At 36.8% G+C, this 23,581-nt stretch overlaps 1 protein-coding gene across 2 annotated transcripts in view; it reads right to left on the reverse strand.

The window, feature by feature from the left end:
- Positions 1–530: 530 nt before the first annotated feature.
- LOC110671222 (calpain-type cysteine protease DEK1) overlaps positions 531–23,581 on the reverse strand; it is a 28,777-nt gene continuing 5,726 nt past the window's right edge. Inside the window, exons 4-32 of one of the 2 annotated variants that reach the window (XR_009148233.1) lie at positions 17,469–17,651; positions 17,160–17,295; positions 16,755–16,885; positions 16,550–16,664; positions 15,431–16,457; positions 15,182–15,292; positions 13,208–13,266; positions 12,318–12,480; positions 11,823–12,096; positions 11,538–11,688; positions 11,283–11,394; positions 11,033–11,198; positions 10,849–10,919; positions 10,629–10,720; positions 10,305–10,467; positions 10,062–10,133; positions 7,974–8,348; positions 7,771–7,886; positions 7,366–7,663; positions 5,971–6,290; positions 5,373–5,724; positions 4,967–5,284; positions 4,779–4,883; positions 4,518–4,646; positions 2,567–2,947; positions 2,347–2,484; positions 2,010–2,246; positions 1,488–1,933; positions 531–987 (exon numbers count right to left, since the gene is read on the reverse strand). Coding sequence is in view for 1 of the 2 variants with exons in the window: in XM_058145635.1 (XP_058001618.1) it covers positions 1,628–1,933; positions 2,010–2,246; positions 2,347–2,484; positions 2,567–2,947; positions 4,518–4,646; positions 4,779–4,883; positions 4,967–5,284; positions 5,373–5,724; positions 5,971–6,290; positions 7,366–7,663; positions 7,771–7,886; positions 7,974–8,348; positions 10,062–10,133; positions 10,305–10,467; positions 10,629–10,720; positions 10,849–10,919; positions 11,033–11,198; positions 11,283–11,394; positions 11,538–11,688; positions 11,823–12,096; positions 12,318–12,480; positions 13,208–13,266; positions 15,182–15,292; positions 15,431–16,457; positions 16,550–16,664; positions 16,755–16,885; positions 17,160–17,295; positions 17,469–17,651 (6,101 nt within the window). In the remaining variant the exon portion in view is untranslated. Of the gene's footprint in view, positions 1,934–2,009; positions 2,247–2,346; positions 2,485–2,566; positions 2,948–4,517; positions 4,647–4,778; positions 4,884–4,966; positions 5,285–5,372; positions 5,725–5,970; positions 6,291–7,365; positions 7,664–7,770; positions 7,887–7,973; positions 8,349–10,061; positions 10,134–10,304; positions 10,468–10,628; positions 10,721–10,848; positions 10,920–11,032; positions 11,199–11,282; positions 11,395–11,537; positions 11,689–11,822; positions 12,097–12,317; positions 12,481–13,207; positions 13,267–15,181; positions 15,293–15,430; positions 16,458–16,549; positions 16,665–16,754; positions 16,886–17,159; positions 17,296–17,468; positions 17,652–23,581 lie in introns of both variants that reach the window. The other variant, XM_058145635.1, reaches the window with a different exon arrangement.

A 23,581-nucleotide genomic window follows, 5' to 3' on the forward strand; every position in this document is an offset into this window, starting at 1 on the left:
CATTTAGGTTTCTATAATAAAGCTTCTTTTTCGATTTCGATTCGATTTAATTGGAAGTCATCAATTCTTCGATTCTAATTTGGATAAAGAATCAGAACAATAAAATAAAATCCGTTTAGTTTCTATAATAACACTTCTTTTTCGATTTCAATTTAATTTAATACGGCTCTTCCAATTCTGATTCGGCTCAATACAGTTCTTCAGTTGAACTATGCACAGCCCTAGTTACTAGTATTGATAGGTTCAGAAAGAAGAAATCACAAATTGAGAAAAAATTAATAACGCAAAGAAATGGAGAGATTAAGAGGCGAATAGTAAAAAGAACAGAGTGCGAAGAGGAAGCCAATAGGATGGAGAAAAACCAAAGATTAAAATTTGATACTTTTATGGTTCTTTTTTTTTTTTTCTCTTTATTTTTTATTTTAAATTTTATTTTTTAAAAATATAAATATTAATATTTATTATTAAAGTATTACAAAGCAATCAATAAAAATTTATTAAATAGTTCAATCAATGTACATAAGCTGAAGTTTACTCAGAACAAATGGTAACTATATTGCAAAAGAAGGAACATTTGTACAGATTGTTATACAAAAAGCACAACAAAACTGCAGCTGAAGCTTTCTCCAGCTACAATGCTTTTCGGTATTCACCTTGAATTAGTGTTCATAATTATTTTTTCCTATTTCATTTTAGCTTTCTTCCTCTCACCCTTCATATCATTTACATGGTCAGGCCTATATTTCTTACAATTAAAATACCTACACATGTACAACTTAACCACCCCGAGAACCCTCCCCCGATGCCGGCAGACAAATTATCCAATCCTGAGGGAGCCTCTAGATTCCATATTCTTTCAAATGGTCAGCCTTCATGTCTAGCAAGTCGCATTCAAGTTCATTTAGCACAGAATCAAGTTCACAATTGCACCAGTATAATGACATGCTTGCTGGCCATCCCGACAGCTGAGAACCACATCCTCGCAGCCTGACAAAGCAAATAAAATCCAAATCATTCCATATAGCGAAAACATTGTGATGTTAGCGATGAATTTAATCAGGAAACAAGGATATGCAGATAAAGGTCAAATATAAGATGATCAAAAATAAAGATGACAACATAAAAATTTCTTTTTTAACTTGGCAAAAGCTATTTCCACAGCCATTTTGGCTGAAGCCACAACCCATACTTAATTTAGAAAGGTGACTTCTGTAATAAAGTATTTCTCAGCATTCTAGCTTTCTGTTAATTTGGAAGTAAATCTAATATATGTAATGATCATAACTGACACCAATACATATCTTTATATCCAACTTTATCAACCACTACATTAAAGCATTACAGTTTTAATATAGCATGCAGATCAAAAGGGAAATTAATATAGATGCATTTATCAGAAACCTTGAGAACACACCCAAAAATAAAAAGTGATACCAAAAGAGATCGATTGCACTATGGACATAAAAAGAAACTTGAGACAGAATTACCTAGCCATTCTGCACAATGATTGGTGGCTCAACAAAACCTGCCTTTAGGTGGTGCATGATCTATGAACAACCCAACAATTTGAAATCTTGTGATGCTCTCAGCCAAAAGGAAAAACAAACAAATGAGCCACAACTGCAACTTATAAAGCTTCCAGGGTAATTGATGCTTTGGTGAAAACAGAGAGAACAAATGGTGCCTCTTCCCCAGGGTGAATTGTAGTAGGCACAATAGTGTAACCTTTTGGATCAGGATCCAAAACCATTTCACATGAAATCTCTCGAGAATTGACGTAATCTGTCCCACCCACTGATTCATGTAGGTAAATATTGTAAGAAGCACGGCGACCACGAGTCTTAAGTATCCTCATCCCAATGTAGAACATCATTGAATCATGACTAGATTGATAATTTCTGAAACCAGCTGCTGTTCTAGAGAAACTCACCCCCTAAACACAGAATGTCAGATTATCTTAAACAATAAACTCCATTCAGAAAAGACTGTGGGTCATTACGCAAGTATACCTGAGTTAAGGTAATAAACACATGAATTGGTAATGATGCATCGGGACCAGCAGCCCTCAATCGAAACTGTGGATTTTGATTCCAAGAAGCATAATCTTGGCATCCACCAGCACTGTAGCCTCGCCATTGGCCATGAACAGAATACCGCATCTCAGGGGGGTAGACACGACATACATATATTGATCGGAAGTGGATCTGGAAGTCTTGCCAAGACATCCAGAAAATACCATCTTTTGACTGTCGGACAAGACAAGATCAGACTCTTTATAAAGAAATCTCATGAAGAAAAAAGAACAGAATGGTAGAAATTAGAATTCTATACAGGCAGAGCAAGTACCTGAGGAACATGCTTCAGCTTGTGTTTTATTCTATCAGTCCATTCGGGTGATGAATCAGACCAAGGACCATTCCACTCAACTTCATTAGCCCATGGATTCCGAATTTGAACAAGCTTATGTCCATCTACCTCCCTAACCTGACAATAATTTCAAAAGAGTTCAGTTTCATCACATTTCTTTAGCTATAGTGTATAGTCAGATGATAAATGGCAATCTTACTTGCAGTATAGAGTAAGCATGGCCTTGGACAATGCCACTTGAAGAAATGTGCACATCAGAACCAGATGGACTCCCAGCACCAAGTAGAAAGCCCTCTTGTTTAAAACGTAGCAATTGAGACCATAGTCTGCCACTAGCAAGATCAATCTGGGCCTGGGCACTCCTCATGTCAATCTCCTCACCAGCACCACCAGTAAGGTCAACAAGAGCATCCTGGACAAGCCCACCTTCCAATGCCTCATAAGAGCCATGCAATTTGGCATATGCTTTCTCCAATATAGACACCCAGAGTTCATTACCTTTCCTGCTGGTAGCAAATGCAGGTTTACCTGGTGATTCACATGGTATCCAATCATCGACAACTACTGGAACCCACTCACCCTACAGACAATGAGACCACAAACCAGAGAATGGAATTATGAACTCAGAAATTGTAACCACCAGGAAAGCATGGAATCGCAAACATGATTCTCATAACAATAACCAAAAAAGAAAATGATGTACCATATAATAATCCATCACTTAGCAGATCCTTCTACTTTTTTTGTTATGATAAGCAAAAATTCTTACTAAACAATACCAAGGAAGTGCCAACCATATGCAAGAGCAGGCTCATATAGATGAAAAGATTGAAAAAAAAAAAAAAAAAAAAAGATCATATCCAGGAGACCCAAGTCTTAAGTTTCAACCATGTGTCTGTAATATGGCAAGAAAACCTTCTTACCCTCTGCAGAATGCATTCCCGTTTCCATCCATCCACTCCGAAGACATTTAAGAGAGTTGTATTTAACTTGCACAGGTTAAACGACTTTTGTTTTTAACACTATGTTGGCGATCAAAAAGGTGATCAAAATCCATAACACTTCCCCCATGATTTCTCAACCAAAAGTGTCAATCAATAATTAAAAATAACAGTTCCAGGACAAAACCTAAGAACAGATATCAAGAACAAGAAATCACGTAATATATTCTTTATCCTCAAAGAAATGAATAAATTCTATTGGACGCTATTCTACCTAAGAAGGAAATGCCCCTAGAATCATTCAATTCAAGTTGACTCCCAATCCACATAATTTGAGACATTGACCAAATCACAAACATACATGAATCAAGCCTGAATCAAGTGAATCACCAATTAAGATGACTTATCTATTTGTAAAATTGTTTCCTTATCAGATCCACATAAGCCAATAGATTTAACTCAAAATTTAACTTCAACCTTGCTGAGAAAATAACCTCTAACCTGCCCCCAAATAATCTTAAATGAAATTAAAATAAAATAAAATAAAACAAAACCAAAATTTCACATAAAACCAAATCACACTTGTTGCTGCACATGCATATGCATCTATATCTTCTACTCCAATTCCAGTAGTCCCCAAGCTAACAGTGGACTTGCCGTGCATAGCGACAACACTAACAAAAATTCTAGAATATATAATTTATATTATCTTATCATATTATAAAGAGTTAGAAAGAACCATATTTTAGTCTTTAGTTTATAATTATATCATTTTTTTTTATTCTTTACACAGTCAATACTCTTAAATCTTATTAAATATATTAGTATAGCGTTTGGATTAGTGCCGGCTTATGGTAGTCTAAACTCTAAAGCATTTACTTCGTACTAAAAAGTTTGGGTGTAGTATTGTTCAAAAATGGCTTCCAAGTCCTAGAAAAGGGATCTGAAGTCAATATATTTGTTAAAATTTCATATTTTTAAATTTTTTTTTTGGGTTGACATGGATATATTTTGTTGTCAAATGATTTTGAGAACTTTAACCAAACCTTACAATTGATTCTCGAGTCACCAAATGAGGATTCCATATCTCAATTTAACAACTACCCTATTGAGTATGGTTTTTCTAGCTCAAATTTAGATATACTCGTCAATGATATGAAATCTTGGGACAGTGTCAACTGTTGCTGAGAGAAACTATGGATAAATTACCTGAATGCAGAAACGAACAGTGTAGATTCCTTCCTCATTGTATTCAGGAGTAATAATTACTTCTGATATTCGTGATACCTCCGTCAAAACAGCAACAGCACTTAAAAACCAACAATCTCCTAAACGACCCTATTTCAGAGACAATTACCGCTAGTTAGGAGGGAAAATAAAGTAAATTTGCACAAAATATCTAAGTTGATCAGAATTATATGAGACTAAAGATAAAAATACCGCATGTCATGCAAAGAAAAGCAATCCAACCTGACAAACATCAGAGGGATTTGCAGACCCAGAAAATAAGCATGGGCAGGAATCCAGACGGTTTTCCTTAACTATTTCACGAGGCCTCATCCAATCAGAGACAACCTAGGTTAGAAATCAAGGAATAGGTTAGAAAAACCAAGAGAACACACCAAGTTAGAAGCAACTTTCAAGTCAGGAAAACCTACCTGCAACTTCAAAGGGGGATTTTCTGGATCCACATACAATGATTGATCATTTGGAGGGAACTCCTGATCAGTAAAACGTGTTTCTCCTCTAGCAGATAGGGCTTCTTTGACAGCCAGTTCAACTGAAAGCATTCGCTGATTGATTTCTTCTTGCGTTTCTACCCTAGGTTTCCTAAACCTCCTTGTGAAAGAGTCCATTTCCACCACAACTTCACGATCTGACCTCCTTTTCCTCCCACTTGAATATTGACCATCCCAATCTACATCATCCCTATCATACAGATCTACATCTGCAGGATCACTATCCCACTCATCAACCTGAAAGGAACACATGAAGCAACAATCAGTGAGCAAGTTCAAAAGTATAAACATGACAGATTGTATTACATAATTTGGAGGTACATACCCTGGTGGGTGAATCTGCCCATTGCCAATTATCTTCAGGAAAGTCAACCATACCAAACTCTGTTGAGCCTATAGCAGTGTGAAGAGAGGCAATCTCATCTTCAGTTAAGCACCTTCCCCATAAAAAGACATCCATTATATGCATTTTAGACTCAGCACCTTCACTATCTGACCTTCCAAATGCATCCACATCCGTAGGCGGTCTAAAACCAACCCAAACTTCTGTCCCTTGTTCCCAAATGCTACTACCAACAGACAATGGTAACCCAGTTTGGAAGCCATCAAAGCCACCATCTAGATAGCAAGTTGCCTCACCTAAATCAGCATCAACTGTCATCGTCACAATATGCCACCTGCAAAATAATTGTAAAACCCAGAGAGACTATCTTGAGGCAGAAGTATAAATCAATGATAAAAAAGCAAAATGAAAGAATCAATTTGCTACCAGTCCCATTCACTATAAAAATAGTACAGAAATGTAGTACAAGAGATATGCAAAGGCACCAACAAACAAAGCAAAAGCACTAAGTTCTGAAGTAACTGCCAACACAAAAAAAAAATTAAATAATAAAATAATAAAATAAAATAAAATTATAGACCTTCCATCTGCAATACTTGTCGCACTGATGCTCCACTCCCTTGCGACTGTTGTTTGCCTATCACCCTTAGTAATCAATCGAAGCCCAACTTGTCCTGCCTCAATACCTTGCTCAGCACCAGCAACCAAAACTTCCCAGCAAACTTTTTTATGAAATTCAGTGCCTAAAAGGCACACTGGTCCAGACTCAGGTTGGATCATCACTGCAATTGAAAAGCTGACTTTTCGAGTTTGACATATGCTGGGATCTATCTCACCACAGTGTCGGCCACTTGTTGTTGGTTCATCATCAAGGATACATATGGCACCAGAAATTCCGGTCTATCAACAACATTAAGAATTAGATGATTCACAATAAAATTCACTCAATTAACACCTAGATCCACTTGTCCATATTTAGATCAGGAACAAAAAGTGTCAAACTGCACAGGCTCAAATAAAAAATAACATTATAATATTTAAAATAAGTAAAGAAAATTAATGCAGCAAAGGCCCCAGGTAAAACATTCTGATAAGGTCTAGATACAGATAAATACAAGACAGTTGGCATACTTTGATGTAGATTCACATGGACAAGAAAAGCTACATAAAATTCAAATTGTACAGAAGCTTGATTACGCAGGATTGGATATACTAGGCTTGAGGCTGTGCTAATAATTCTATAAGACATGAGTTAATTAATTTTGAGTTCAATTCTGGTGAACCCTTATTGGCATGCATTGTGATGCCTAAAAATTCTGTTGAGAGATTGCTACGAAAAGAATTATGCAAAATTTAGGTCATCTATCTTTCTTATTTGATTGTTGTTTTTCTATTTACTCTCAATTTCTGCTAAGCTCTTGAAGATCTATCTTTGCCTGCATTGACATCAACCCCAAAAGTCCCCATATTCCAATTGATGGGTTGCTGGAATTCCTCTTTTCAGTTACCACAGATCAAGTATCATCACTATTTTTCAGAAAATATAAGCCCTGCTATAAATTAGTTATCTAGCTATACATCAGCTCATTCACACAATCCCGCCCAACAGCTTTGACCAGCCACTGATTTGGTCATAAGTTTGATAGTAATTTGCATGAGATTTTCTTAACACCTGCTGGATAAATTATTTAAGTTCTAGATTTACCGTACCGATTCTGGTTTCAGGATCCAAATCCAAAATTTCTCCTTACACCAATCTTGAAGAGACTGATGGTCATCGAGGCATTCTAAAGGCTTTAACATCTAGCTAGGCCAGAAGACACACCATCCACACATGGAAGGAAATGCCAGTATTAAATGTATGATAACAAGAACAAAGGAGCACAAAATAAAGAACTATGGAGAAGCCAGACACAAATCATTGTGCAGAAAGAGGTGACAAATTTATAATATGAATTACAATATAAAAATCAACCTGAAGTGCTCGACGGGCTAATTGAGCCATGCGTATCCGACGTGCAATGCTTGCAACCCTCTCCCGAGCAAAGGAATCACTGAGAACAGAATCACCACCTACAGCACGCACTGCAGCAGCCATAGCTGCTGCCTCCCTGCTGCCAGCATTAGGAATAGAGGAAATCAGGGAAGCTTCAATCTCCTTCCATTTACGTTCTTCTTTCTCCAGAAGAGCCTTCCTTCTTTCTTTACCTCTGCCCTCCTCTTCACGTCTCTGCATTAAGATTTCCTCTTCCATCTCCTTTTCTCTTAAGTAACTACAAAGTTCCAAAAATATATATATATATCTTACATCAGAAAAGATGAATCTTGCATGTTGAAGAAACAAAAAAATAAATAAATAAATATTTGAAGATGTTATCACCTCTCTTGAATAATTTCAAATTGCCTACGATCCTCAGGCATCCATTTCTTAATTTTCTTGGCACTTAGGTCTGAAAACCCTATGCTGTCAAGAAACAGCCTCAAGCGTACCTCATCCTACCACAGCATAAATATAGCCATGTCATTATCATAAACATATAGCAAATACTGCATGCATAGCAAGAGATTAGGACCCTCAAGTACCTGCACTCTTTCTGCTGTAGCAGTCAAACCAAGAAGTAGTAATAAATAACCACCAAACCGATCCCACATGTATACCCATTCAGTGTCTATTGCCTCTTCCAAAGCCAAAATTCGTGCATGCGCACACATTTCCCTTCTATGATCTAAATCAGTGGCTGATTCACGGAAAAACGCCCTGTATCTCATTCTGAAGAAGAATGATCCTACAAGTAGTTCCTCGTTTCTCAGACGATCTCTCAATTTCACAACATCATCTCTAGGAAGCACAAGGTTGCCTGCCTTGTCCCGTGTAGCAGTAGGGTCTCCAACCAAAAGAGCTGTTGAACTAGCAGATCTCTGTGGAGCTGAATAAGTTCCAGATAAAGCATTTCTCGTCTGCATGATGAACATAATACCTTCCACATTAAACACAAGAAAAAATAATAAACTAAATTCACAAAAAAAAAAAAAAGAGTTTTAATTGAATTTCAATAATAAAACAAAACAGTAAGAAGGGAGAAGGATATTTCTATGATGGTATCAAATATTCTTTTAAAAGATTCTGATTAGGATATGGATGTTGACATTCTTAAATGCTAATATCCTCAACACTGTAGGCCCAAGCCAAAAAATGCTAAGATGAAGATAATAATTTAAACCATAATTCAACTTCTTCGATTAGTGGTTATGTTTATGATGCAACAATCTACACAACATTTTCTTAAAGCTTAAGTTGATTCCATACCATTTTTGCGAACAATATCCATGATTCTTAGGAAATAGTCAAAGGTTGCAGTTAATTGCAAGTATTGATTAGATATTATCTATAAGTTATCAAGATCAAACCTTCTCTTATCGTCTCTATTCATTTTTATTCTCTAAAACCAATCCCAATCATTCTCAGTAGAAATGATTTTTCTCACAAATAAATTTCACATTAATCATTTCATGACTGGAGCAAATCAAATAATATATGGAGAAGATTGAAGGAAACAAAAATGTATTCACTTGTCTGAATCAGCTAAACCACAAGTTTCAACTTTTAATAGAGAGTGCTAAAATCATTCCAGAAGTAGGAACTAAATAAAGATATGGAAACTGAAAGCATGATGCAAAGGTTTCTCCAGTATAATGTGTTCGACCTTCTAATCATTCAGCAACATTACTCATGAAAGTTTTGTTAAATAGAAATTTTAAAATGCAAAATAAACTTCTCAATATGGTTGAATGAAAATAAAATACCATTTTGAAAGTAACCAAAATGCAAGTTTATGTTTCAAAAACCTATAATTTGTCATTATAATTTTGTTTTAGGCAAAGTACATATGTGGAACAGTAGCACACTAGTCTAGCATATAATCAACTTAGAATATTGTTAAATCTGTTTACAGCTACATACAGTTATGCACATTATTTGCATTTTATAGTTATACTATACCAACTCAACTCAACGAAGCCTCAATCCCAAAGTAGCTTTTTCTTTTATGGAAAAAAGTAATATATTAACAACCAAAAGAAGAAGCATCAGATCCTTTTGTCAATCTTCCTTCTCTCAAAATTTCCTCTGTTGGTGCCACTCTCACCTTCCTGCAGATGTATTCTTTTCGTATCCAACTCATTCTTGTATTTCCAACATATCATTTTATGGTTATACGCATATAAATAAACTCAAGAAAACCTCAATCCAAATTTAGTTGGGTTAACTAATATATAGCCTCTTTCTCCATCCTATTGTATTTAGGGTTACAAAATATAACTTCCAAACAACCCATATCTGTGTTTCTTTTAATTTCATTTGCTACTAGAAAAGCAACAAAATGTCTTCCATCAGTAAAAGCATTCTGGTTAGAAGAATCAACACTGTATTGAAGAAGCAAGAAAAACAACATAATAAAAACAGCACCACAAAGGCTGATTTCAAATTATAGAATCTAAAGGGGGGAAATAAAAAGATGTCACTGAGATAAATAGCATGACATTTTATAATACCTAGAATTCCAACATAATATATTACATTATGATGATTAGATTGGAAAAATGTCTATTCAAACACATAAGAAGACATAAAAGCAACACCAAGAGGACAGTTTGAAGCCACATCAAACACACCTTAGCGGCAGATCGTGCAATTGCTTGGACAACAGTATCCTTACTGAGAAAATGAACTGCATCTTCCATCATCTGGAGATTTAAGTGGATGTTATCAAATTAAACGGATGCTCCTTGTTAAAAGGAGATGTTAGGCAAGTCATCTACATAAACTACATCCAAAACCAGCAGAAGCAAAAATTTTTGTTGACAGAAAACAGAAGCAGCATGAGCAAGTAAAAATAAGAAAAAATCACTGCAAACCTCAAGTGTCAGGCATGGACGAGAAACAGCAAAACCAAAGGCTACAACAAGCGTAATTGCAGATACAGCAGCACCAGCAAATGGTGGATAAATTTTCAAACTAGCAACAACACCCCAACCCTCAGTTGCCAAAGCAATCCCATAGAGCACAAGAAATGCGACACTGTTCAGCGGATAAATTAGATGTGAATAAAGGATGAAGCTACTTTTGCAGACAAATACAACAATATTTATATGAAATGCTAATAAAAATGAAAATGGAAAAAGAAATGGAAACCTATGAACAAATGAAAGAATGCAAGGAAATAGAATAAACAAACAAACCTGACATTCTTGCCACAATCTGCATGAGCATTGTATACATAAACAGGCAATACTCTAGGCGAATACACTACAATGGGCGGTGAGAGGAGGACCTACAGGGAGATGCAAGCAGATGCACACACCCAAAAAAAAACCGATTTGTAACACAAAATGAAGAACAAACAGAAAGAAATCAGACACAAAGGGCCAAACTTGAATAAATCAAATGCAATAAACTTACCGTCAATGCTCGTCCAGCAAGAAGAAATAGAAATGAAAAATAACCAACAGATGCTCCAACAAATGGTTTACCTGATAAAGAAATGTAAAAGTATAATCTCATTAAAAGTAAAATGTGATGTAGTAATCGCATGGAGCTGCGAAGGTAGTTTATCTGAGACTAATGGACGATTTTTTTTCTTTACCTTGAAACCATCCAACAAGAAACGCTGCCAAGCCCAAAAGAAAAGCAAGGAAACAAACAAACAGCATCTGTGTCCTGGTCAAATAGAAGTTGTTTGAAGCCCAGTGGTGGATAACACCAATAGCTAGCACGATCAGGAGAAGAACTAAAAGGAATGCTACTCCTATCTGTTCCAATTGTGGAAAAGCCAAGTCAAAAGGCTTAAGCTAAAAGGTGTGTTAATTCAGTGACAAGAAATAAATTTCACTTACAGTCCATGGCTTAATCACAACTATAACAGCAGATATTGCACCAAGCAGAAGAAGGAGACCAATAATAACAAATACATATACCCCTCGAGAGAGTTTCCAACCATCATCTTTCCTGCAAACAATTTCAACAGCAGGTCAAGACGCAAATGAGCATCCAATACAATATGAAGTGCCAGTATCTGAAGATGTGTGAAAATATCCATTCATAGATTTAGGCCATAAACTTTAATTGCTCGATTAAAATTACAATCTCACCATTTAAGCAATCCAGAGCAAAGTGATAGCAATGCCGGAATGCACACAAGAGGCAGTAAAGCAGCTAAAAAATCACCCTTTGTTGGAACTTGGTCATCCCTAGATTTGACAACTTCCAAATAGGATGCACCACAAAATGCCACAAGAACAACTACCAAAATAGCAACAGCAAGCAAAAAATGATAAATTCATGTTTATTCAAATGACTTATAAACAGAATGTTACATCAAGTATGAACATTCAAATCCCAAAGTTTAATCACAAATCAAGACCAAGACAAATTACCTGTGAATATCCCAACACATACAGCAGAAGACAGGGAAAACCGATATGTTGCAAACCATGACACAATTGGCAGCACACCAGTAACTACTAAAGCAATTGCAGATGCCATTGCCCAACCAAGGTACACTGATGATGCATAAGGAGTGCTACAGCTTCCTGGGTCACTAGCCCACCCCTTGTACTCTAAATCATCTAAAGGCTTCACAGACACTATTGCACCCAGAGCTAATACAGATCCAATAAATACTATTACACAAATTATAAGAACAATGCCCTGACAAGGAGAAAAGATGTAATTAGAATCAAACAAAAGGTTTAGTGTCAGTATGCAAAGACTACAGAGATAAAATCATAGCTACAAAAATACAACAATAAAAAGTAAGAAATCTCTTGTATTACCATGGACTTCTAACTAGATAGATTTTACAAACTTTTTAAGTATTACATAAGTAAAGGTGGAAGGGTGGTAAAGGGGAAAGGAAGGAACAAGCAAACCTCCTTTGTCCCAGAAGGGCGATGGTTTCCTGCAGGAACTGTGGAGTGTACCCGTGGAACCCAAACCTGGTAGCCATTATGAATCCAAATAGGAATTGCAACAGAGAGACATGCCACTATGAGTGGGACAGTCAGGGACAATCCCAGGAGCACTGATGATTTGCTGCAGAACAATTAAATATATTAGTGGATGTCAAAGTGAAGTATTGCAATTTGACATAATTAGGAAGATCAAATAAGTGTGTCGGAAACGGAACTTAATTATGCATATCTAGAAATATGAATATCTAAGTATGTGTGAAATATGCCAATATAATGAGTTTTCCACAAATACCTAAGTATTTGAATATTTAAGTTCACAAATAAGTTAATATAATATTTATTTAGGTTGTCATAGTTTTCCACAAATACTTAAGTTCTGTTACCATGATGACTATCTCATCAAGTAGTTGATATGATAAGTTTTCCACAAGTTTTTCCCAGACTCATCTCAACAGCAAAAATTCATTCCCTAACACCAACCACCTACCATCCACAATCTCAATAAAGTCCCATGGATTTAAGAGAAAGAAATGATAAACTGAGGCTGTCACAGAAAAAAATTGGGAAAGCTATGGCTAAGATTTCAATTCAAGTGATCAACTTTCCCCAAAGAAGAAGAAAAATATAAGCACATGAAATGAAAGAATTTGTAGAACTCGAAAACCAATCCTAAGGAAAATCACATATAATGCTCAAAAAAGTAAGCACGATGCACCTGATCAATTTCTCAGTTGAATCTGCAACAGTTAGTACAAATCAGAGAGTATCATCCATGCAGCACAACATGCATACAGGATCAAGACAGTACCCCCATAGGAAAAGTGAAAAATGATATAAGTGCACCATACCTCAAGAAGGAAAGCAACAATCCAACACATGTGCTCAGCAACCAGGCAATGAAACCATACTGAAAAACAAAGAAATTTTGGGAGAGAGAGAGATAAGACAACCAGTAATTCCATTGGAAAACCGAGGAAACAAAAAACTCTTTCTTTGTTTTGAAGCAAAGATTAGGTAACAGAAGAAAACAAAAGGGTACAACAAATATACAATTTTTTTAAAACAAAAAAGAAAGGTAAATTAAGAAAACAACGCAGAGGCCTGCAAGTGAGGACACAATTACACTAGGAGTGTACCATTGCATAATCTCCACATACATAAACTGATAAAAGAGAACTTTAAAAATAGAAATTAACCACTTCTCTTCACTATTTGCCATACAAAAACCCCTTGAATCCTCCTCTCCTGAAGTTCAGAAATTTCTAATTGACACAACCCACTGCAATGATTTTTGTAATAAATTTGAACTTTTGAGTTCAACATTTCAAATAAAATAAATAAAAGGGGGAGGGGGAAGCTACTACCAATAATGGCATATTTAAGATTGTAATATTCCATTGCCATATCTCCGACACAGTCAATAATGAAGTTACAGTGTGAAGTGAGTGATCCCTGTAGGCTTCCTAACCAAACGTGCTGCTGAAAACACAAAGAGGCGATGGACCATATGAGTTGAACGTATACAACCATATCTTTTATGGGACATTTCTGTCTATAGGTGTGACACAAATCCATCTCTGTTCATACTTGTTTCAGCAATTGAAAAAAGCGTTCTCCTTCATCAGCCAAAAGTTTGTGCACTTACATTTTTGCCAATAAGTTTGTATGACAATCAACAATTCAAATGGATTTTCTACATGCAAAGAAACACATGAATGCGTCTAATATTATGATTCACAAATTCAGAAACGGCCTATTTACAGCTACATCTATGTCTAGATTGATGTTCCATCACCCAATGAATATGTCCAGATGGGATCATTCATCATTAATTCAGAAAATAACCTAAATGCAGTTCGTTGGCACCTACAATTTTGGACTTTGGACTTCCTGTCACAACATTCAGTGCCAGGTCCATGCCAGCAATCATAAATATCATTCTTATTATCCCACTCCAAGGTTGGCAGATGGAGACAGCAAAAAAGTATGACAAGAAAAGTTTAACATGCAAAGCAGTTATAGGCTCATAGCTGACAAATTTCCAGCATTTAGTGTATATCAATGCAATTGACTGAAACAGCTTATTCATAATTGCACAAGTGTTCCTGAGATCATTGCGCCTCTACATGGCTACAAGTGAGAAAACCGAGACTGACCAGATATCTAAGTGGTAATAGTAATACAAAATGGAGGCTCAGCTGAAACCACTACAATAAGCAAAACATAAAATATATGAGAAGCAGCAGTGAGATATCCTGCAGGTACAGCTCAAGCCAACCACTTTCATGAGCACAACCTTAGATATCTGAGAAGTGGCAACGACAAGATAACCAGCAGACGAAAATGTTACCAGCTTATTAAGAACAAATACCCTCCGTCCCAAAAAGGTTGTCAAATTTCATTTTCACACAGTTTAAGAAAACATAATTAATAGTATGCCAACTCACATTTTTCATTCCATTTCTCCTTGTATACCCTCATTATTTTCTAGAAAAAAAATTAGTATCTTTCTCTTTGTTTAGAGTTGTTTGCCACAATTTATCTCACATTTTACCATGGAGTTAATGAGGGTTAGAATAGGAAAATAACTCTACAATTTTTTTGACTTTGACAAGGTGGGCATATATTTTGGGACATCCTAAAAAGAAATAGTGCACAACCTTTATGGGATGGAGAGAGTATATTTTAATCTATTAATTGCTGCCACACACAATATTTGAATGTAATGGTGCAAACAGCATCTCTAGAGAATCCAAAACTAAGTCATGATTTAAATTCATCAAATATCGAAGTTAAAAGTTGCAACATTCAGTAATTTCTACCTTGCGAGGTTTTGATGTCATGGCCATTTCTTCTGCTTGAAGTGATTGAAGGAAAGCCATTATCGAGCAGACAACAGGAGATAACAGCAGCACAGCAAAGCCAAACTCAAACTGCAACAACATTTCACCAAATTTCCACATGAGCCTTATTTACTATAAATAAATAAAAGAGAAAAGTGTAAATTTTACACATAAACAAGGAAAATTAAAATGAGTGTAAACTTAGAGAGAAAGAGACTCTCCACTCACCTGTTGGTGTGTAGCATTTATAATTTTAATCGTCTTGGGACGAAAAATTGCCACAATAATTGTTTCAACAATGAAGATGAAACTAAAGAGAACCCATGCTCGCTCTGGCGTACTCGCTATGTGATGCAGAACAAATCTAGACAATTGAAGCCACTTTTCAAGCCCATGAAGCCTTAGTTCTTCTGACAGAGAAATTTGATGTGGCAGACCATTGTCAACACTGTTTGAATCAACAATCGTGATATCAGTATTGTCACGATGATCTCTATCTGCATCCAAACTACTCCTCTGGAGTAATGCCAAGATAGTTGGATCCAAGTTTTTCTCCTTTAACATCATAGCAAAATTTGGATCCAATCCTTTGTCCTGCAACAAACTAATCAGTTCTCTATCACCTTGCCTTCCCCTCTTTTTCAGCAAAGATGTGATCCTAGGGTCATTCAGCCTGTCTTGAAATGCAAGAGCAAGATTCAAATCCAACAGTTGTTGATTTGCAAATGTTGACGTGCTGGACTCACAACCTTGGCTATCATGACCACTACTAGAGCAAACTACCAGAGAGTTATTATGATCAAAATTTTTATCCCCAGACGTCCCAGCTTCAGGTTCTTGGATAACTGAACGACAAGAACTGCTACGTAGTGCCAAGCTTGGCCTTCCACTGTCTATGCTTTTATCACTATTCATCCCTTCGTGAGAACTCACAGTTCGACATAGAACAGCATTATTCCAGTTATTAGCATCAGTTGCGCCTTGTGCTGTACAGTGGGTACCAGATTCAACAATATTACCAAGGTTACCTGCTTCAACACTACTACTGCGTTTTACACTTGAGCCACAACCTTCAGAAGAGCTAGAAGAAGTATTATGTTCCTTTCTGCGGAAACCCTCTCTTAGGCGAATCACTGTGCTCTGCAAGGCATCTCTTCTAGCAGCCAGAGGGTTTGTGACTGATAAATGACGAGAAACAGCAGCACCTAACAGCACAGATGCTACAACTGCATAACTAATACAGTGCCCCAAGTACCTGAATCATAGAAAAAGGATAACAATGGTGAGATATAATACTAACCAAACCGATAAGGCAAATTATTAATACAAACAAGATGTATAACAAACCAGTAATGCACGCCAAAGCAAATAAGAAACACCCTGGATGTGCCAGCAACAAAAAGTGCTACAACACGACTTTGGAGAAGCTCAAACCCATACAAGCATGCTCCCATATTCCAATCTGCATAACGTTGAACCAAACTAAATTAGCATCTAATTGGCATAACAGCCAAAAAAAATCATAGTAAAAATACAGCGGTTAACAAGATACCAAGGATAATAACAGCAGCTGATGTAATGGCTCCAAGCCAGCGCGCTTCCTTCGCTGTCAGACCATATAAAATGGAGTAGACAGAAAGAACCAGAAGAGAGCCAAGGTAGAGTAGACCAAGATGTGAAGCCCTATAAACAGAAAGCATAATCAGAACACACTAGAAGAATTGAAAAAAAAAGTTCATTTAGGAGCGAAAAATCTAAACATATCACATAAATCATCATAAAAGCATTTGATAATTTAAGACCTAGACGGGAGTTGAAAGATTTAAATCAGCCCTCTATATTTGGAGTGTCAAATACCTATAAATATAGCAAGCCGCAAAACAAGAAATCAGAAGTGATCAACTAAAAAGAGTGTGCACACTTTGGTCATGGCCAAAACACTGTGAACAGGGCTTACCTGCTAGATTGCCGAGGATATAATTCATTGGGATCAGGTGGTTCAGGTAAACAAGCCATAGGACCCATTTCAATACAATCACTATAAGCAAATTTGTATGCTTTGCGTACATACTCATCCACATCTAGGCCATTCCCTGCAGGTATAAATAAAGTAACAAAAAAAAGTATTAATTATGTAAAAACTGACGGCAATAACTACAATTGATTTTTTGACAATTATGGAATAATATAATAAGCATTCAGTTGCATATATACACAACAAGAGAAGCAAAACAGCATCTACCATGATAAACACAATAAGTCTTACCATTAAAGACGATGCGACAAATGAAAAGCATGTTGATCGCCAAAGCAATCGCTGAGACACCAAAAAAGAAACCAGAGGGTGAATAACGCTCTGATGCATTTTTACCAGCTGTAACATACACTGCACACAGTTCATATGCACAGAGTAGCGCAACAGCCAGAAGAAGGAGAATAGCAACTGCCCCTGTCGAAAACAAGATAAAGAAAATCAGTGACATACTGAAAGTATAGGAGAAACGAAAGGAGAATGCATCTCAAGAACATGAAAAGCTGAATTATACAACAACAAGAGCAAGCTCCAATTAATTCCAAGGACAGGATATAAAAGTTCCAGATAAGCAAGAACCAAAAAAACTAAATAAAATTCAACATGTGGTAAAATCAACAATTAAACCAATGTGGAACTCCCCACTCTGAACACTCCCATTTGCAAGACATGTAGGCCCAACAGAAATATATTGGAAGTGCTGCCAGGTAGCCCAAACAAACAATTGGATCTATAAACAGAGTCTAGGTACATGCAAAACTGCCACTAAATACTTTCACATTAGAACACCCAATCCAACTTTAAGAGATTGAGAAGGCCCAATTACCGCATAAAACTTGTATCCAATGCCCAGAGCAATATCACACTTCCATCTCGAACAATGAAAGTGCCACTAGTGCAACAGCAACGTATAAAGTGGCCTTCAGATGTACACTATTTATAAAGAACAGCATTCTCAACAAATTATGAAATTCCTAATACCACCTGCTGGGGTATCTTATTTCTTGTTTAGCATGGAATAGGAAATTGGAAATTTGCCTATTTAAAACTCTTCCTTGTGTGATAAAGAAAGTAAATTACTACAATAGTAGCTAACAATTGAATTTTGGTGGGCTTTAACCCAAGATAGCACAAAGGATGAGACTTGAGAGGCAATCTTCAGTCTCAAAAAGCAGGCAGCAGTTTTAAAATTGGGTTAAGAGATTTAAATCCAATTATTATTTCTTGTAAAACATTTATACTCTCATAGTGAGAATGATTTTTGTCTCCTTGGATATAGAAGCACTTTGACAAACCATGCAATTCCTCATGTTGTTGCTTCAATCTTATTCCTAATTTAAGTTTTCCACATAAATTAGTATTTAGCACTTTGCTATCAAAAAAATATCCAATCTTGAATGAATCTCAAACTAAATTTTATTAGTTATAGTAAAATTCTCAATTCAACTCAACTAAGCCTTTATCCCAAAAATTTGGAGTGGGCTTTATGGATTCGCTTTCTCCACTCTAAACGATTTTGGGTTAAATCCTCAGAAATGTGTAATGCTTCTAGGTCATAGTTATAGTAAAATTATTTGTTAAAAATTGTTATGGAAAGTCAATCACTATGTTATGGAAAGTCAATCACTATATTATTTTTCTGTATATTTTGTATTCTGTATTCCTATTTAGGATTTCTTATTTAGGATTTCTTATTTAGGATTTCTTCCTAATTAGTAGAACACAATTATAGGAATCAATTGTATATATATACCCATGTACAGATTAATTGAAATCAATAAGAATCATCTCTTTCTACATGGTATCAGAGCAGGTCATCAATCTAGGGTGACTATTTGTTCTCACTACCCAGCTCAGGAGAGACCTTGGTCGCCGACCGGCCGTTTCAACCCCGATCAACATTGCCGGCGTCGTCTCAACCCCCTCATTCCACCACCGTGTGCTGTTGCCTGATCCAATATAACCATTAAAGGACTTCTGAGGTTTGGCTCTCAGATCCTATTTCGGTATTTGTTTGATTTGTGATTTTGGGTTATTTTGCTGCTATAAGCACTTTGGATTAGCGTTTCGGTTAGTTTTCTTTGTCTCAACAAATGGCAGACAATAAGAATATTATTTCTGATGTGATTCCGGTGATGACTAAGATCACGGAACACAAACTTAATGGTTCGAATTACAGGAGTGGAGTAAGATCATAGGGTCTATTTGCGTAGCATTGATAAGGATGATCACCTTACTAAAGATCCACCCACTGATGATACACGACAAACTTGGCTAAGGGAGGATGCTCGATTGTTTTTGCAGTTTCGGAACTCGATTCATAGTGAGGTAATTAGTTTAATTAATCACTGTGAATTTGTTAAGGAATTGATGGATTATTTAGATATTCTGTATTCTGGTAAAGGGAATATCTCCCGTATTTATGATGTTTGTAAGGCATTCTACCGTGCTGAGAAAAAGGATAAGTCTCTCACGGCTTATTTTATGGATTTTAAACGAGTATATGAGGAACTTAATGTATTGTTGCCTTTTAGTCCTGATGTGAAAGTTCAAAGCCCAACGGAGCAATCGGTGTTATGAGTTTTCTTGCGTGCCTTCCTTGAGTATGAGGCTGCTAAATCTCGATTCTCTCGATCGAGATTTCCTCTTTGCATGAAACGTTCACACAGGTCTTTCGTACAGAGAGTACTCAATCTTCACAACCTGTCAGTAGTGCTCTTATTAGCCGTAATCCAAATGGACAACAGGGTAATAGAAGAGGAAGTAGAGGAGGAATTACAGCAAATGTATAATCAGAATGGAGAGGCTAGTTCTAATCAGGACTCAAGAGGAGTCATTTGTTATTATTGCCATGAGCCCGCCATACAAAATATAATTGTCCGCAACTTCAGAAAAAAAATCGATCACGGATGGCAAATATGGCGACAAATAATTCTACTGATATCTTCCTCCGAGAAAACTATTTTGGTATCTGCAGAGGATTTTGCACAATTTTCCCAAGATCGTGCATCTCTAAAGCCTACGGTTCCTCACATCGCGATCACGAGTCGTAAATCTACTACATGCCTTGTGTCTTCTTCATCCAAATGGGTTATTGATTACAGTGCGGCAGATCACATGATAGGTAATTCTAGTCTTCTATCCGCTTTTCGTCTAATCTCACTTCCTCATCGTTACTTTAGCCGATGGTTCTACTTCTTGTGTCATGGGTTCTGAATCGCGAACCCGACTTCGCCAATTTCTTTGTCTTCTGCTTTGTGTCTACCAAAATTCTCTTTTAATCTACTTTAGTTAGTAAACTTACTCGTACCTTAAATTGTTTTGTTTCCTTTTTTTCCGACTGTGTTTGTTTCAGGATCTTACGACGGCGCATTATTGGTAGAGGACGCGAGTCGATGGTCTCTACATTCGAAAATCATGTACCGCGGTCGCTTGTTTTCTCCAGTAACTTAACACCACTTGAAGCTCATTTTAGATTTGGTCATCCGTCTTTTTATACCATGAAGAAGTCAGATCCTCAATTTCGTCTTTATCAAGTACTAGAATGTGAGTCGTGTCGCTTGCAAAACATCATCGTTTGCCTTCTGTGTCTAGAGTCAATAAACGGGCTTCATCTCCTTTTGAGGTAGTTCATTCTGATGTTTGGGGTCCTTGTTCTGTTACATCTAAAACTGGATTTCGTTATTTTGTTACTTTTGTTGATGATTACTCTCGTGTTACCTGGTTATATTTAATGAAAAATCATTCTGAGTTGTTTTCTATCTTTTGTGCCTTTTGTAATGAAATCAAAACTCAATTTAATATTTCTATGCGCATATTAAGAAGTGACAATGCCAAAGAATACTTTTCAAAGACAATTTCAAATTTATATGACACAAAATGGCATTCTTCATCAGTCTTCCTGTGTGGATACCCCATCCCAAAATGGCGTGGCCGAAAGAAAAAATCGTCATCTTCTTGAGGTAACTCGTGCTCTTCTTTTTCAGATGAAAGTACCTAAACACTTTTGGGCGGATGCAGTTTCCACGGCATGTTTTTTGATCAATCGTATGCCGTCTTCTGTCCTTAATGGGGATATTCCTTATACTACTTTGTTTCCTACAAAATCTTTGTTCCCTATTGAACCTCGTATTTTTGGTTGTACCTGTTTTGTGCGTGATGTTCGTCCACAGGTTACTAAATTGGATCCAAAATCTCTCAAATGTGTCTTCCTTGGGTACTCTCGGCTCCAAAAAGAGTACCGTTGTTTCTCTCCTACTCTTAATCGTTATCTTATTTCTGCAGATGTCACATTTTTTGAGTCCACTCCATTTTTTCCTCCATCATCTGTGTATGAGAGTCAGGGGGAGGAGGATGATCTCTTAATATATACTATCCAACCAATGTCTAGTACTCTCCCACAGCCTGTTCCTTCTGTCTCTAGACCTACTCGACCTCCCGTTGTTCATGTTTATTCCAGGAGATTGGAGATTCCTGACTCAGATCCTCCACCAGCTACTTCGTTGGGAGATCCTGTACCTCATACTGATCATGATTCTGATCTAGACTTACCCATTGCTCTTCGTAAAGGTAAACGTTCATGTACTTACCCTATCTCTTCTTTTGTTTCTTATAATCAATTGTCTTCTTATTCTCGGTGTTTTGTTACTTCTTTAGACTCTGTTACTATCCCTAATACTGTTAATGAGGCACTGTCTCATCCTGGCTGGTGTGATGCTATGAAAGAGGAAATGGAGGCTTTAGATGCTAATGGTACATGGGAACTATTGCCTTTACCCACTGGTAAGAAAGCTATTGGTTGTAAATGGGTATATACAGTAAAGGTAAATCCTGATGGTTCTGTGGCTAGGTTAAAAGCACGCCTTGTAGCAAAAGGATATGCTCAGACATATGGGGTTGATTACTCTGATACTTTTTCTCCTGTAGCTAAACTTACTTCTATTCGCTTGTTTATCTCTTTAGCAGCTACATATGATTGGCCCCTGCATCAATTGGATATCAAGAATGCTTTCCTTCATGGTGATCTTCAGGAGGAAGTTTATATGGAGCAACCACCTGTGTTTGTTGCTCAGGGGGAGTTGGGTAAAGTTTGTAGGCTTCGAAAGTCTTTTTATGGCTTGAAACAAAGTCCTAGGGCATGGTTTAGGAGATTCAGTGAAGCAGTACAGGAATTTGGTATGCAAAAGAGTAAGTGTGATCACTCAGTATTTTATAGGCAATCTGAGGTCTAATTCTCTTGGTAGTCTATGTGGATGACATTGTCATCACCGGGAGTGACTCTGCAGTATTTCATCTCTTAAAACCTTCCTCCAAACTCGGTTTGGACCAAAGACTTGGGATTGTTAAACTATTTCTTGGGTATCGGGTTATGAGAAGTAAGAAGGGTATTTTCTTGTCTCAAAGAAAATATGTCATCGATCTATTGACAGAGAGGGAAAATTAGGTGCTAAGCCTTGTAGCGCACCAATGACTCCAACTTTACAAATCAAGTAGTGGGATAGTGAGTTGTTTGAAGATCCAAAGAGATACAGAGATTGGTAGGAAAATTGAACTACCTTACAGTCACTCGTCCCGACATTGCTTATGCCGTTAGTGTGGTAAGTCGGTTTATGTCTTCCCCAACCGTTGCTCATTGGGAAGCCTTGGAACAAATCTTACATTATCTGAAGGGCGCTCAGAAGAGGTTTGCTATATGGTAATCATGGGCATTTGAATGTTGAATGTTTTTCAGATGCCGACTGGGCTGGATCTAAGGTTGACAGGAGGTCAACTACTGGATATTGCGTTTTTATTGGAGGAAATTTGGTATCTTGGAGAAGCAAGAAGCAGAGTGTAGTTTCTCGATCTAGTGCTGAATCCGAATACAGAGCCATGGCACAATCAGTATGTGAGGTAATGTGGATACTTCAATTACTAGATGAGACAGGTTTTAAGACCTCCCTGCCTGTGAAATTGTGGTGTGATAATCAAGCTGCTCTTCACATTGCTTCTAATCCGGTGTTTCATGAGCGAACCAATCATATTGAGATTGATTGTCACTTTATTCGTGAAAAGATTCAACAACAGATCATCTCAACAGGACACATCAAAACTGGAGAGCAGTTAGGAGATATTTTCACAAAAGCTCTGAATGGAGCTAGGATTGACTACATTTGTAACAAGTTGGGCATGATTAACATCTATGCTCCAACTTGAGGGGGAGTGTTATGGAAAGTCAATCACTATGTTATGGAAAGTCAATCACTATATTATTTTTCTGTATATTTTGTATTCTGTATTCCTATTTAGGATTTCTTATTTAGGATTTCTTATTCAGGATTTCTTCCTAATTAGTAGAACACAATTAT

This window comes from Hevea brasiliensis, chromosome 4 (assembly GCF_030052815.1).
Source record: "Hevea brasiliensis isolate MT/VB/25A 57/8 chromosome 4, ASM3005281v1, whole genome shotgun sequence".
Classification (NCBI taxonomy): Eukaryota; Viridiplantae; Streptophyta; class Magnoliopsida; order Malpighiales; family Euphorbiaceae; genus Hevea; species Hevea brasiliensis.